The sequence below is a fragment of the Notamacropus eugenii genome, chromosome 1 (genome assembly GCF_028372415.1).
Source record: "Notamacropus eugenii isolate mMacEug1 chromosome 1, mMacEug1.pri_v2, whole genome shotgun sequence".
Taxonomy (NCBI): domain Eukaryota; kingdom Metazoa; phylum Chordata; class Mammalia; order Diprotodontia; family Macropodidae; genus Notamacropus; species Notamacropus eugenii.
In genome coordinates this window covers 694,411,174-694,426,679 of record NC_092872.1, presented here as the reverse complement: position 1 = coordinate 694,426,679, position 15,506 = coordinate 694,411,174, and the positions used below count along the sequence as shown (strand labels likewise).

At 39.4% G+C, this 15,506-nt stretch overlaps 1 protein-coding gene across 3 annotated transcripts in view; it reads right to left on the bottom strand.

Moving 5' to 3' along the window:
• Positions 1 to 10,311, bottom strand: part of LOC140521212 (cocaine esterase-like) — a 37,676-nt gene extending 27,365 nt beyond the window's left edge. The window contains exons 1-2 of one of the 3 annotated variants that reach the window (XM_072635962.1): positions 10,225 to 10,311; positions 1,427 to 1,631 (exon numbers count right to left, since the gene is read on the bottom strand). In XM_072635962.1, the coding sequence (XP_072492063.1) occupies positions 1,427 to 1,631; positions 10,225 to 10,294 (275 nt within the window). In that variant the 5' untranslated portion in view covers positions 10,295 to 10,311. Of the gene's footprint in view, positions 1 to 1,426; positions 1,632 to 5,453; positions 5,730 to 10,224 lie in introns of those variants that run through there. The other 2 variants (XM_072635963.1, XM_072635961.1) reach the window with 2 other exon arrangements.
• Positions 10,312 to 15,506: the final 5,195 nt, after the last annotated feature.

The window sequence follows — 15,506 nt, the reverse complement described above, 5'->3', positions numbered from 1 at the left end:
ATTGAAGAGGATGGGATCATACCTTAAAAAAATGAAATCAAGCAGTGAGAGAGAAATATATTGGGAGGAGAAAGGGAAAAATGGAATGGGGCAAATTATCTCTCGTAAAAGAGGCAAGTAATTGACTTTTCAGTGGAGGGAAAAGGTGGGGAGGTGAGAGAAAAAAACATGAAGCTTACTCTCATTACATTCGACTAAAGGAAGGAATAAAATGCACACTCATTTTGGTATGAAAACCTATCTTACAATACGGGAAAGTGGGGGGTAAGGGGATAAGCAGGGTGGGGGGGAGGATGGAAGGGAGGGCATGGGGAGGAGGGAGCAATTTGAGGTCAACACTCATGGGGAGGGACAGGATCAAAAGAGAGAATAGAAGTGATGGGGGACAGGATAGGATGGGGGGAAATATAGTTAGTCTTATACAACATGACTATTATGGAAGTCATTTGCAAAACTACACAGATTTGGCCTATATTGAATTGCTTGCCTTCCAAAGGGAAGGGGTAGGGAGGGAGAGAGGAAGAGAAGTTGGAACTCAAAGTTTTAGGAACAACTGTCGAGTACTGCTCTTGCCACTAGGAAATAAGAAATACAGGTAAAGGGGTATAGAAAGTTATTTGGCCTTATAGGACAAAAGAGAAGATGGAGACAAGGGCAGAGAGGGATGATAGAAGAGAGAGCAGATTGGTGATAAGGGTAATTAGAATGCTCGGTGTTTTGGGGTGGGGGGAGGGGACAAAAGGGGAGAAAATTTGGAACCCAAAATTTTGTGAAAATGAATGTTAAAAGTTAAATAAATAAATTAAAAAAAAATACACCAGGGATCAGATTCAATGACCTCCAGCTTTCTGAGTCTATCAATCTGTGAGTTCTGACTTTGTTTTATATTAACTTCATGACCTTGGGTGTGCCACCTAATCTCTGCCATTGATTAGTCTCCTCTGACCCTTCCTGACCGTTTATGGATTTTTTGTGGCAAAGATACTGGAGGAGTTTGCCATTTCCTTCTCCACTTCATTTTACAGATGAGAAAACTGAGGGCAAAAAAGGTTTATTGACTTGCCCTCACAGCTAGTAAGTGTCTGAAGTCAAATTTGAACTCAGGACTTTCTGACTCCAGGTCCCATATTCTATCCACTGAACCACCTAGGTGCCTTTAATCTTTCTTAATGTTTGTTTTCCTATCTGTAGCAATATATCACTCCCTTACAGGCTATTATTCTCTCAAGTCCACATAAATGTGAACTATTACCATTAAACAATCAGTTGAGGCCTCACAGCCAGGGGGAGATTGGAAATATTCATTACTTCAACAAAAACTAAACAAATGTGTACTGTGTACAGAGCACATGGAGACAAAATGTGGGCAAAACATGAGGGTGGCCCTGCCTTGTGTGGTAAGAAAAGGATAGAGGAAGCTGCTTACATGGGTGGCAGAGCAGTGGCATCTCTCACGTTGCTCCATGAATCTGGTGGTTGTGGAGGAGAAAACCTCAGCGCCCCCAAAGGGGGTTTGGCAAAGGGGATTCCCAGGAAAACATGGACACCTTTGTCAATCCCTTTGATACTGATTTGAGTTCCTCGGATCTGTCCAGACTCAGTGGTCCTAATAAGGTCATCAGCATGATACCCTGTGAACAAAGGGGAAAGAAATCCTCAGGGACAGAGGTCCAAACTGATGTCCAAATGCCCCTCTACACCCCCCCCCCCCATTTTTCATCAGATGGGAAGGTAAATCTCTTATTTTTGCCATGAATCTTTTCATTTCCCTAAAAGATTTCCAGTTATGGGGAACTTACTCCAGAGTAGGGCCATTTGCACTTTTACATGGCTCTGGCACTGACTCGGAAACTATCCAACTTTTGGGGATATAGAGTATCCCCACACCCACAGTCCAGCTTAGGAAAGCACAGAGCTACAAATCAGTGCCATATAGTTTATCAGTATGATCCTACTGAACAAAGACTTAATGAGCACTTTCTTTGGGCAATGCCCTCAGCTCTGAATTGAGAATAAAATGTCAGGGCTTTACATTCTCTGACAGAACAATGACCTGTGCACCAATAGCTAGAAATACAAGAGAGAGTTACAAAGGAGAGATCCTGGCAAAGAGGTAGGAAAAGATGTGAAGAGGGTCAGGAAAAGTTCTGAAAGAAGTGGCAGGGCTCAAGCTGGGTCTTTAATGAAGAGTCTTCAACAGAGCTAAACTGGGAGAAGTGCTTTCTGGTCATGGGAAAGGCAGCAGACAAAGAAGGGAGGCAGAGGAGGACAGGGCAAGAAAGGCAGATGGAAAGTAGTTATGGTGGGCTACAGTATATGTCAGGAAGATTCTTCTTCCTGAGTTCCAATGCAGCCTCAGGCACTTCCTATCTCTGTGACCCTGGACAAGTAACTTCATCTGTTTGCCCTCAGTTTCCTCATCTGTATAATGAGCTGGAGAAGGAACTGGCAAACCAACTCCAGTAGCTTTGCCAAGAAAATCCTAAATGGAATCCCCAAGAGTCAGACACAATGAAAAGCTACTGAAAAACAACACAACAAATATGAACAGAGTAGTAGGTAATAAGGCTGGGACAAAGAGTAGTGGGTTTAGGCTCAGAGGATGAGGGTTCAGATCATGGCTTCCCATGTTTTGCCTGTGTGGACTTGTGACAATTCCTTTCCCATCCCTAACTGTTCACAATGTTCCTTAAGATTCCTCCCTGCTCTCCACCCCAGAAGCCAAAAGTTAAAGACTGCTTAACTGTCAGGGCACCTTGCCACACTCTGCCTTAATCAGGACAAGGGTCAGGCGTGCCTCTGAAAGATTAATACACCCCTTTCATCAAAGGAGATCAAAGTATAGCCCAATATAAAATGCATGGGAGGGACTTTAACATATATTGGGTGGGCTTCAGTTTCTCCTCTATAACAATAGTGGTTTAAAAGGATGAATATAAAGAAATTACCCAAAGCCTCCACCTTCTGGGATAAGAACTCACTATTTGGCAAAAACTGCTAGGAGAATTGGAAAACAGTACGGTAGAATCTAGGAATAGACCAACATCTCATATGGTATACCAAGATAAGGTCTATTGACCTAAAAACTTGGTTAAAGAAAAGACAACAGGCTAAATGCATACATTTTATGATTTAATTAATTAAATCAAATCCCCATAAAGATAATGGTTACATAGTGCTACTGAGCCAGGATCAAATCTGGCTGACTCACTACAGAAATTTACTGTTTTAAGTACATTTTACCGTGAGAAAGGAGCTCTCTTAGTTAACAAACTATAAATTTGGGAAGACAATTAACAAAGTAGTGTGAATTGGGTTTTATGATCCCAAGCTGTGAGAATCTCCTTTCTGTAGCATGTCTCTGTAAGGAGAAAATCCCACTACTCTAATGACAGATATCCTGTCCTAAACAAGTCTTTGAAGCTGTGGATACAAAAAAAAGGTATCTTAACAGAGTTGACAAAGCTGAAATTACAACCCAGGACATCTGTGTTTTTCCTTATCATTAAGATGCCATGAGAAGGGTCTGGTAAGGAAGTACCATTTGCTTGCTTGACACCGAAAGGCATTCCGTAAGTTAAACAAAGGAGACTAGTAGGTCCAGACTCTTCTTAATTCAAACTCTCACTTTCACTAAAATCTAAAGTTTATATCAAAGGATTATCAAGGTCCAGACTCTTCAAGCTCTGGCCTTTACTAAAATCTAGAGTTTATATTAAATGATTATCAGGTCATAATGTACATGATTTAGACATAAAGGGTGATACCATAAGCAAATCAAAAGAGCAAGGTTTACCTGTCAGATTGGTGGGAAAGGGAAGAATTTATGACCAAACAAGAGGCAGCAAACATTGCAAAATGTTTCATTTTGATTTTGCCAAATTACAAAGGTTTTGCACAAATAAAACCAAGACATCAAGATCAGAAATAAAGCAGAAAGATGGGAAAAAAATTTTATAGTGTTTCTGATAAAGGTCTCATTTCTCAAATATATAGAGGACTGAGTCAAATTTACAAGAAGGCAAGTCATTTCCCAAATGATAAATGGTCAAAGGATGTAAACAGGCTATTTTCAAATGAAGAAATTAAAGCTACCTATAATTATACTAAATGATGGTCTAAATCACAATTGATTAGAGAAATGCAAATAAAAAAACTCTGAGGTACTACCTCACACCTATCAGATATCAGACCTAATATGACAAAAAATGAAAATGATAAATGTTGGAGAAGATGTGTGGACACTGGGACACTAATGCACTGTTTCTAGAATTAACTGATCCAACCATTCTGGAGAACAGTTTGGAACTCTGCCCACAGGATAATCAAACTGTGCATATTCTGTGATCCAGCAAGACCACTACTAGGTCTGTATCCCAAAAAGATCATAAAAAGGGGAAGGGACCCCCACGTACGAAAATATTTATAGCAGCTCTTTTTGTGGTAGCAAAGAATTGGAAATTGAGGGGATGTCCATCCATTGGGGAATAGCTGAACAAGTTGTGGTATGTGAATGTAATGGAATACTATTGTTCTGTAAGAAATGATGAGCAACTGGATTTTAGAAAAACCTGGAAATATTTAGGCGAACTGATGCTGAGTGAAGTGAGGAGAACCAGGACAACATTGCATGCAATCATAGCAACCTTGTGTGATGACCAACTATGATTGACTTAGCTCTTCTCAGCCATACACTGATCCAAGGTAATTTGATAAGACTCGAAATGGGAAATGCTATCCACATCCAGAGAAAGAACCATAGCGTCTGAATTCAGATCAAAGCACACTATTTTCACTTTTTTTTGTTTTTTGTGGCTTTTCCCTTTTGTTCTGCTTCCTCTTTCACAACATGACTAATATGGAAATATGTTTACATCCTTGCACCTGTGTAACCTGTGTGCAATTGTTTGATGTCTTCGGAACAAGGAAGGGGAGCAAGGGTGGGTCAAGAAAAAATCTGCAACACAAAATCTTATAAAAAAATGAACGTTGAAAAATAACTTTACAAGCAATTGGAAAAATATGTTTAAAGAAAAAAAGAAAAAAGAGAAAAACAAAATAAATAAGCTGTGCCACATTTTCTCATGCAAATGCTGAGGACCACTTTCCAGTCAGTAAAAAGATCCTCCCCCCCAATTCTCACTCTTATCTACCTCCTTGAAAATGACTCAGCTTTATATCTTCCCACCCCCCACCAGCAGCTAATAGAAGAGATTTTGTACATAACACACATGGAGAGAGCATGAATTTCTCAGCAGCAAACCTAGTTTCATTCCCTGAAATAACAGTAAGAATAACCCTTCACCCCCAGCTCACCCACCCAATCAGTCAGGGAGGGTAACAAGAGAAAAAAACAATGCACAAGCCCCTTATCTCCAATAGGAACATCAAAGGACTCCTCCCATGTCCAGAAATCATTGCCTACTCTGGGTCAGCCTGGGAGAGCTGCTCACCTGGGGCTTGAATCAGGAGGCCCAGAACCCCCAAAGTCAGGACCTTGGGCAGCAGGAAAATCTTCCACATCTTTGTTTCTGCACAGCCTTCTGGTTATGCCTAATCAGGTCCCTGGCCTCGTCTTATATACAAAAAGAACTGGGTCAAAGGGCATTCCAGGAGAACTGGTGCTAAGGGATACTTAATGAACTTCCTTCTCAGAACTTGGCTTAGTGTTATTAAAAAAAAAATTAGACTGAATCTCTAAAGGCTAAAGATAGGTCGAAAATTCACCCATCCAGCAGGGATATGCTGCTCAATGTATAATAACAGGCTCTCTGGAAAAGAAAAACAAACAAATGTATCCTTGACATGCTTTTAAAATTTAATCTGCATTAGTGACATTTTTTCCAACACTTTCCTAAGTCTTTACAAAGAATAAAACAATAGATCAAGCCCAGACCTGTAGGATTTTCTGATTTCAGAGGTGCCAGTTTAGTAACTGGTTCAAGAGAGTCAGTCTGAGCTTCTCCTACCCCTTCAACTGAAATGTCAAGGGTCAAAATTCAAATTACACAACCTAATCACGCTCCCTGCTATTTTCTGGAGTCTTCCATGACCTTTCTTCCCTTGAAGCTCTTCAGTAGTTTTTCAGTTGTGTCTGAACGTTCATGACCTCTTTTGGGGTTTTCTTGGCAAAGATATTGGAGTAGTTTGCCATTTCCTTCTCCAACTCATTTTACAATTGAGGTAACTGAAGCCAAGCGGGTTAAGTGACTTGCCTAGGGTCACAGAGCTAGGAAGTGTCTGAGGCCACATTTGAGCTCAGGAGGATGAGTTTCCTTGACCACAGCCCTGCGCTCTATCCTCTGTGCCTCCTAGCTGGTCCCTTGAACCTCTAAGAGTCCTGTATTCTTGCTCTCACAGAAGCTTGAATTCCCTCAGAATAGGCTATCTCCCCAGTACTGTGTGGGGTTCTCTAAGCACCTTACTCCATATCATGCTTCTGCTGAACTAAGAAGATTATTGTTATTGTTGTTATAAAAATAATTATGATATATTGGCTAACATTTATATAGCCCTATAAGCTGTACCAAGAAGTTTGTATACATTATCTAATTAAATCCTCACAACAATCCTGGAAGATAGAGCAATTATTCTCCCCATTTTACAACTGAGAAAATTGAGACAGGCAGAAATTAAATGACTTGTCCAAGGTCCTATACCTAGTTAATTGTCTGAGGTAGGATTGGAATGTAATTCCTCCTGTCTCTAAGTCCAGTACTTTGACTGTTCCTCTCTGCTGCTTCCAGGAAGTCCCTCTACTGCCAGCACTAAGCTGCCTTTCCTTGCTCCAGGGAAATCACCCCATCCAGATACCAGAGGTGGCTGTCTACACTAACTACTGGCACCTACATCACTCTTCCTCTTTTCTCAAGCAGAACAATATCTGATTCACAGACTTCCTCTCCCTCCACCCCCTGCCCTCATACTGGAAGACTGTTTCTACAAAACTGCTAGCTTCACAGCTAATCAAACTTTACCTCTGTTACAATCTGCACCTTCACTTCACCTCTGCTGCACAGAAGTAGACAGCATGACTACATGACCGCAGCTAGATTGCATAGTGGATAGAACACTGGACCTGGATTCAAGAAGATCTGAGTTTAAGTCTGACCTCTGACACCTACAAGCTGTGTGATCCTGGGCAAGTCACTTAACCTCTGTTTGCCTCAGTTTCCTCATCTGTTAAATGAGGATTATATTAGTGCCTACCTTCCAGGGTTATTGTGAGGAACAAATGAGATCATGTGTTATGTACTTTGCAAACCTTAAAGCAATCTATAAATCCTAGCTATTATCATTGATCTTAACATTCAACCTCCATGACTGTTCTAGAACATAATCCTGAGGGACTTCCTCTGAATTTTCTGCCATTGTATGGGAACCAATGGTCAGTCCACTGGCTATCTCTCGTATACAGATAGATAATAGATAGATAGATAGATAGATAGATAGATAGATAGATAGATAGATAGATAGATAGATACATGTGTAATATTTTTCCCAACTACATGTTAAAACAATTATTCAGTATTTCTTTAAAAGTTTTTAGTTCCAAATTCTATCTCTCCTTCCTCTCTCCCCTCCTTGAAATGATAAGCAATCTGATATGGGTGATACATGTGCAATCATGTAAAACATTTCCCATTTATCCCTGGTTCTTGTAGCATGACCAACCCACCTCCTTTTTCCAGGCATATGTTTCTTTGGGTTGAAGAAAAATACTAATATTTTACTCTCCAAGTCTGACAGAAACAATTTTATTTCATTTAACATTTATCTAACAACCAAGGCTTTTTTGAGAAAGAGAGAGAGGGAGAGAGAGAGACAGTGAGATAGAGAGAGACAGAGAGAGAAGGAGGAGGAGGAGGAGGAAGAGAGAAGAGAAAAGAAGGGAAGGGAAGAGAAGGGAAAAGAAGACAAGAGAAGGGAAGAGACGAGAAGAGAAAAATCCAGATGGAGTCACCAAGAGTTGGACATGATGAAAAACAACCAAACAGCAGCACAACAAATGTAAATCGAGTGACAGGGTTGGATGCACAGAGTACTGGATTTAGGCTCGGAGGATAGGGGTTCTAGTGACAGCTCTCTCATTTACTGATTGTGAGAACTTGTTACAATTCCTTTCCCTTTCCTATGCCTGTTTCCTCTCTGATTAAATGAGAAAAGGGTACTGAATTCAGTGGTCCCAGCTCCCCATCTTACAGTCCAAGAGTTAGAGACTGCGCAATTGTCAGGGCACATGGCTACCCTCTACCTGAATCAGAAGGACATGGGTCAGGCATGCGTTTGAAAGGTTAACACTCCCCTTTTATCAAAGGAGATCAAGTATAGCTTAACATAAAATGCGTGGGAGTGACTTTAATATAAATCAGGTGGATTTCAGTTTCTCCGCTATAATAATAGTGGTTTAGAAAGAGGAAAATAAAGAAACTACTGAAAGTTCTCACCTTCTGGGATAAGAACTATTTGATAAAAACTGTTAAGAAAACTGGAAAACAGAATGGCAGAAACTAGACATAGACCAACATCTCACATGGTATGCGAAGATAAGGTCAATATTGGAATATGATTTAGACATAAAGGATGATACCATAGGCAAATTAGGAGAGCAAAGAATAGTTTACCTGTAAGATCTATGGAGAAGGGAAGAATTTATGACCAAACAAGGGATAGAAAACATCAGAAAATGCAAAACAGATCATCTGGATTACAATAAATTAAAAAGGTTTTGCACAAATAAACCAACACATCAAGATGAGAAATAAAGCTGAATGACTGGAAAAATTTTTTACAGCTAGTGTTTCCAATAAAGGCCTCATTTCTCAAATACAGAGAACTGAGTCAAATTGATCGGAACACAATTCATTTCCCAATTGTTAAATGGCCAAAGGATATGAACAAGCTATTTTCAGATGAAGAAATTAAAGCTATCTGTACTCATACTAAAAGATGCTCCAAATTACGATTGATTAGAGAAATACAAATACAAATAACTCTGAGGCACCACACCCATCATATTACCTAACATGACAAAAAAGGAAAATGATAAAAGTTGGAGGAGATTTGGGCAAATTGGGACAATAATGTACTCACCGTTTGTGGAATTAACTGTTCCAACCATTCTGGAGAGCAATTTGGAATTCTGCCCACAGGGTAATCTAACTGTGCTTATCCTGTGATCTAGCAATGCCAATTCTAGGTCTGAATGCCAAAGAGGTTATAAAAAAAGGCAAAGGATATGCATATACAAAAATATTCATAGTAGCTCTTTTTGTGTTGGCAACGAATTGGAAATTGAGGGCATTCCTGTAGACTGAGAAATGGCTGAATGTAATATACGAATGTCATGGAATGCTATTGTGCTAAAAGAAATGATGAGCAGGTAGATTTTAGAAAACTCTGGAAATGTTTAGACAAATTGATGCTGAGCAGAGCCAGGAGAATATTGTGCACAATAACAGTAACATTGTGGAATGATCAGCTATGACGGACTTAGTTCTTCTCAGCAATATAATGATCCAAGGCAATTCCAGAAATGCTACTCATGTAGAGAAAGAGCTACAGAAATCTGAATACAGATGGAAACACACTATTTTCACTTTTTTGTGGCTTTTCCCCTTTTGTTCTGCTTCTTCTTTCACATTATGATTAATGTGGAAATAGTTTACCTGATTGCACATGTATAACTTACATGCAATTGCTTGCTGTTTTGGGAACAAGGAATAGGAGGAAGGGAGTGGAGATAAAATTCGAAAATCAAAATTGTGTGAAAAATGAATGTTGAAAACTATCTTTACAGGTACTTTGGAAAAGTGCTATTAAAAAAACAGAGAAAGAAAGAAGGAAGGAAAGAAAGAAAAAAAGAAAACAAAGGTGTGCCACATTTTCTCATGTGAACAATGAGTTTCTATTTCCAGTCTGTAAAAGATCCTCCCCCAATCCTCATTCTTATCTACCTCCTTGAAAATGACTCACTTTTCCCTCTCCCCACCACCACACCAGAGGTTTATTAGGAAAGTTTCTATACATAACACAAGGAAAGGGCTTCAATGTCTCAGTAGCATACCTAGTTTGGCCTCCTGAAATAATCCCCAGCCCACTCACCCAGTCAGTGAGGGCAACAGGAGAAAAACGTAGCAAAAGTCCCATATCTCCAATGGGAAAATCAGAGGATTCCTCCAGAAGTAATGCGCTGCTCTGGGTGAGTCTGGCAGAGCTGCTCACCTGGGACTTGAATCAGGAGGCCCAGGATCCTCAGTGTTAGGACCTTGGGCAGCAGGGAAGTCTTCCACATCTTTCCCCTTGCACAGCCTTCTGGGTATGCCTAATCAGATCCCTGGCCTGGCCTTAACATACAAAAAAACTGGATCAAAGGGCACTCTGGGGGAACTGGAGTGAAGGGCTACTGAATTTGGCATAAGGCTATATGAAAAAAAATTGGACTGAATCTTTCTTTAAAGGTTAAAGACAGGTCTGAAAATAAATCCATACAGCAGGGAATGTGTATAATAACAGGCTCTCTGGAAAACAAAAACAAAACACATGTATTCATGACATACTCTTAAATTTAATCCATATTAGCAACATTTTTTCCAACACGTTCCTAAGTCTAGACAAAGAATAAAACAATAGATCAAGCCCAGAACCATAGGATTTTCTGATTCCAGAGGTGCAAATTGAACAGTTGGTTCACCAGATCCCGTTTGAGCCCTTTAACTGAAGAATCAAGGGTCAAAATTCAAATTACACAACCTAAGCCCCCTCCCTCCTATATTCTGGAGACTTTCATGACTTTTCCCCCTTGAAGTTCTTCAGTAGTTTTTCAGTTTTGTCTGACCCTTCATGATCCCTTTTGAGGTATTCTTGGTAAAGATATTGGAGTAGTTTGCCATTTCCTTCTCCAACTCATTTTACAGTTGAGGAAAATGAAGTCAAGTGGGTTAAATGACTTGTCCAGGGTCACAGAGCTAGGAAGTGTCTGAGGCCAGATTTGAGCTCAGGAGGATGAGTTTCCTTGACTGTAGGCCTGGCACTCTATCCTCTGTGCCACCTAGCTGGTCCCTTGAACCTCTAAAAGTCCTGCATTCTTGCTCTCACAGAAGCCTGAATTCCCTCAGAATAGGCTATCTCCCCAGTACTGTATGGGATCCTCTGAGCACCTTACTCCATATCATGCCTCTGCTGAACTAAGAAGATTATTATTATTATTATTATGGTTATAAAAATAATTATGATGATATTGGCTAACATTTATATAGCCCTCTAAGTTTTGCAAAACACTTTACACATATTACTTAGTTAGATTTTCACAAAAATTCTGGGAGATAGAGCAGTTATTATCCCCATTTTATGATTGGAAAAAGAAAAACTGAGGCAGGCAGAAATTTAATTAATTTTCCAAGGTCATATAGTTAATTGTCTGAGGCAAGCTTGGAGTACAGCTCCTCAAGTCTCCAAATTCAATCTCTGGTGCTTCCAGGAAGTCCCTCTGCTGCCAGCACTGACCTGATTTTCCTTTACAGGTCACTTGCTCCATGGAAATCATCCCATCTAGATGCCAGTGGTGACTATCTACTCTATCTACTGGCACCAACATCAGTCTTTTACTTTTCTCAAGCAAATACTTGGTTCAGAAACTTCCTCTCTCTATCCAAACCCCCTGCACTCATACTGGAAAATTTTTACATATATGTTGCTTCTCCTACAAAAATTCGAGTCTCCAAGATAATCAAACTTTACCTGAATTACAATCTATACCTTCACTTCACTTCTGTCACATAGGTCATATCCATGACTGCAGCTACATTGCACAATGGATAGAGCACTCTGCCTGGAGTCAAGAAGACCTGTGTTCAAACCTATCCGCAAACACCTACAAGCTGTGTGATCCTGATCAGGGTACTTAACCTCTGTCTACCTGAGTTTCTTCATCTGTAGAAATGAGTATAATATTAGTGCCTACCTTTCAGGGTTAGGAACAAATGAGATCATGTGTTATGTAGTTTGCAAACCCTAAAGCACTCTATACATGCTAGCTATTCTTATTGATCTCAACATTCAACCTCCATGACCTAGAATTCTGAAATTCACATTTCTAGAACATAATCTCTTATCCTCCCATCACCCCTCTCCCACTCCACCTCCCTTCCCTTAAAACCCTTCTTCTGGTGGCCTCCAGTCATTCCAGATCGTCCTGTTTTCCTAGTTCAGCACCTTGCTCTGGCTTCCTTTTTCTCCCTTCTCAATCTTGATCCCGCCGATGACTGTCTGTTGCCTGTGAATCCTTTGATTTCTCAGCTGAAGGACTTCCAATGGACGTCCTGCCATTGTATGGGAACCAATGGTCAGTCCATTGGCTATCTCTAGTATACAGATAGATGATAACTAGATAGTTAAATCGACAGATGTATAATATTTGCCCCAACTACATGTTAAAGTAATTTGTAAACATTTCTTTAAAATTCTAAAATTCCAAATTCTCTCTCTCCTTCTGCGCTCCCCTATTTGAAATAGTAAGCAATCTGATATAGGTAATACATGAGCAATCCTGTAAAACATTTCCATATCAGTTATTTATCCCTGGTTCTTGCAGCATGACCAACCCACCTCCTTTTTCCAGGCATATGTTTCTTTGGGTTGAAGAAAAATACTAATATTTTACTCTCCAAGTCTGACAGAAACAATTTTATTTCATTTAACATTTATCCAACAACCAAGTCTTTTGACAGAGAGACACACAGAGAGGGAGAGAGAGACAGAGGGAGAGAGAGAGACAGAGACAGAGAGACATACAGAGAGAGACAGAGACAGAGAGAGAGACAGGGAGAGAAGAGAAGAAAAGAGGAGGGGATTGGAGAAGAGATGGAATCAAGGGAGAAAGACACAGAAAGAGAGAGAAAGAAGAGAAGAGAAAAGAAAAGAAAAGAAGAGAAGATGAAGGAAAGGGAAAGGAGAGGGAGTTACAGAGAGAAAGAAATATGGAAAAAGAGAAGAGTGGGAGGTGAGGAGAGGGAGAGGAATAGAGAGGGGAGAGAGACAGAGTCAGAGTGAGAGATATATACACACAGAGAGACATAGAGAGAGACACAGAGAGACAGAGGGAAAGAGATACAGAGAGAGGCAAAGAGACAGAAACATACGAGAGAGAAAGGGAGATGTCTAAACTAATATAGTTCTTCCATATCCTCTAACAGGTCACTCTAATCTAAAATGACTTGAGATAACCTTTCTAGGAATCTTGAAAAATGACACAATTTAAAAATTCAGTTTGGAGGTTAACATTCCAAAGTAATAAGTAGTCCCTAGTCAGTTTCTTGACTGACCACTTTCTTCGCGTGTTCTCCCAGGATAAATAAAGGAACTCCTTTCTTTGGCTCCATATCCTTTTTCTCAATGGAGAAGAGTGAATTCCAGTTCCCATCACTTCATGAGGCAGACAAAGAGGAGACTGCTCCATTCAATAATAAAAATAACAGGTGGTAATTATATAGCACCTTATGTTTTGCAAAGCAAAATGCTATCTTGGGTTAAAGTATTTTTTCATATGGCTACAGATAGTTTTGCTTACTTCATTTGAAAACTGATCATATCTTTTGATCATTTCTCAGTTAGGAAATGATTCTTATGCTTGTAAATTTGAGTCAGTTCTCTAATATGTTTGAGAATTTAGGCCTTTATCAGAGAAAACTGCTTCAAAGAAAGGGTTTTTTTTACTATTGCTAACTGTTTTCCCCTCCATCCTATTCCCCCCATGTTTATTCTCTTCTCACTCTCCTTTCATCCTGTCCCTCTTCAAAAGTGTTTTGTTTCTGACTACCCCCTTCCCCAATCTGCCCTCCTATTTTCTTGCATGGTAAGATAGATTTCTATACCCAATTTAGTATGTATGCTATTCCCTCTTTGAGCCAATTCTGATGAGAGTAAGGTTCACTCACTCCCCCTCACCTCTCCCCTCTTCCCCTCCACTCCAAAAGCTTTTTCTTGCCTCTTTTATGTGAGATGATTTATCCCATTCTATCTCTCCTTTTCTCTTTCTTCCAGTACATTCCCCTCTCACACCTTAATTTTACTTTTTGGATGTCAACTCTTCATATTCAACTCATACTTGTGCACTCTGTCTGTATATGCTCCTTCTAGCTACCTAAAATTAGAAATGTCTTATGAGTTACAAATACCATCTTTTCATGTAGGAATGTAAACAATTAAAATTATTAAGCCCTTATGATTTTCCTTTCCTGTTTACCTTTTTATGCTTCTTTTGAGTCTTGTATTTGAAAGTCAAATTTTGTCTTCAACTTTGGTCTTTCCATCAAGAATGCTTGAAAGTCCTCTAAATCATTGACTATCCATCTTTTCCCTGAAGGATTAGACTCAGTTTTGCTGGATAGGTAATTATTTGTTGTAATTCTAGCTCTTCTGTCCTCCAGAATATCATATTCCAAGCCCTCCAATCCCTTAAGGTAGATGCAGCTAAATCTTGTGTTCTCCTGACTGTGGCTCCAGTATACTTGAATTGTTTCTTTCTGGCTGCTTGCAATATTGTCTCCTTGACCAGAGAACTCTAGAATTTGGCTATAATATTCGTGGAAGTTTTCATTTTGGGATCATTTTCAGAAGGTGATTGGTGGATTCTTTCTTTTTTTATTTTACCCTGTGCTTCTAGAATATCAGGGCAGTTTTGCTTGATAATTTCTTGAAAGATTGTGTCTATGTTCTTTTTTTATCCTGGCTTTCAGATGGTTCAATAATTTTTAAATTATCTCTCCTACATTTATTTTCCATGTCAGTTGTTTTTCCAATGAGAAATTTTGCATTGTCTTCAATTTTTTAATTCTTTTGGTTTTGCTTTATTTTTTCTTGATTTCTCATAAAGTGATTAGCTTCTATAATTCCATTCTAATTTTTAAGGAATCATTTTCTTCAGTTATCATATGGTCCTCCCTTTCCATTTGGTCAACTCTGCTTTTTAAGACATTCTTCTCACTGGCTTTTTGGACCTCTTTTATCCTTTGGGCTAGCCTCTGTCTTAAGGTGTTATTTTCTTCAGTATTTTTTTGTGTCTCCTTTACCAAGGTGATGACTCATTTTTCATGATTTTCTTGCCTCCCTCTCATTTCTCTTCCTAATTTTTCCTCTACCTCTGTTACTTGATTTTGAAAATTTGTTGTGAGCTCTTCCGTGGTCTGAGACCCATTCATATTTTTATTGTTTTAAAAATAATTTATTTGTTTTCAGTTTTCAAGAATCACTTCCATAAGTTTTAAATTTTCTCCCCCTCCTTCAACCTTCCCTGCATGAGATGGCATGCAATTTTCACATTAGTCATGTTGCATAGAAGAATAAAACAAATGGAAGAAACCATGAGAAAAACTAAACCAAAACATAACATAGGAGATGATAGTCTGCTTCATTCTGCATTCCAATTCTATAGTTCTTTCTCTGGATGTGGATGGCATTTTGAGTTGAATCCTTTGGGAATGTGTTAAGTCCTTGCATTGTTGTGAAGG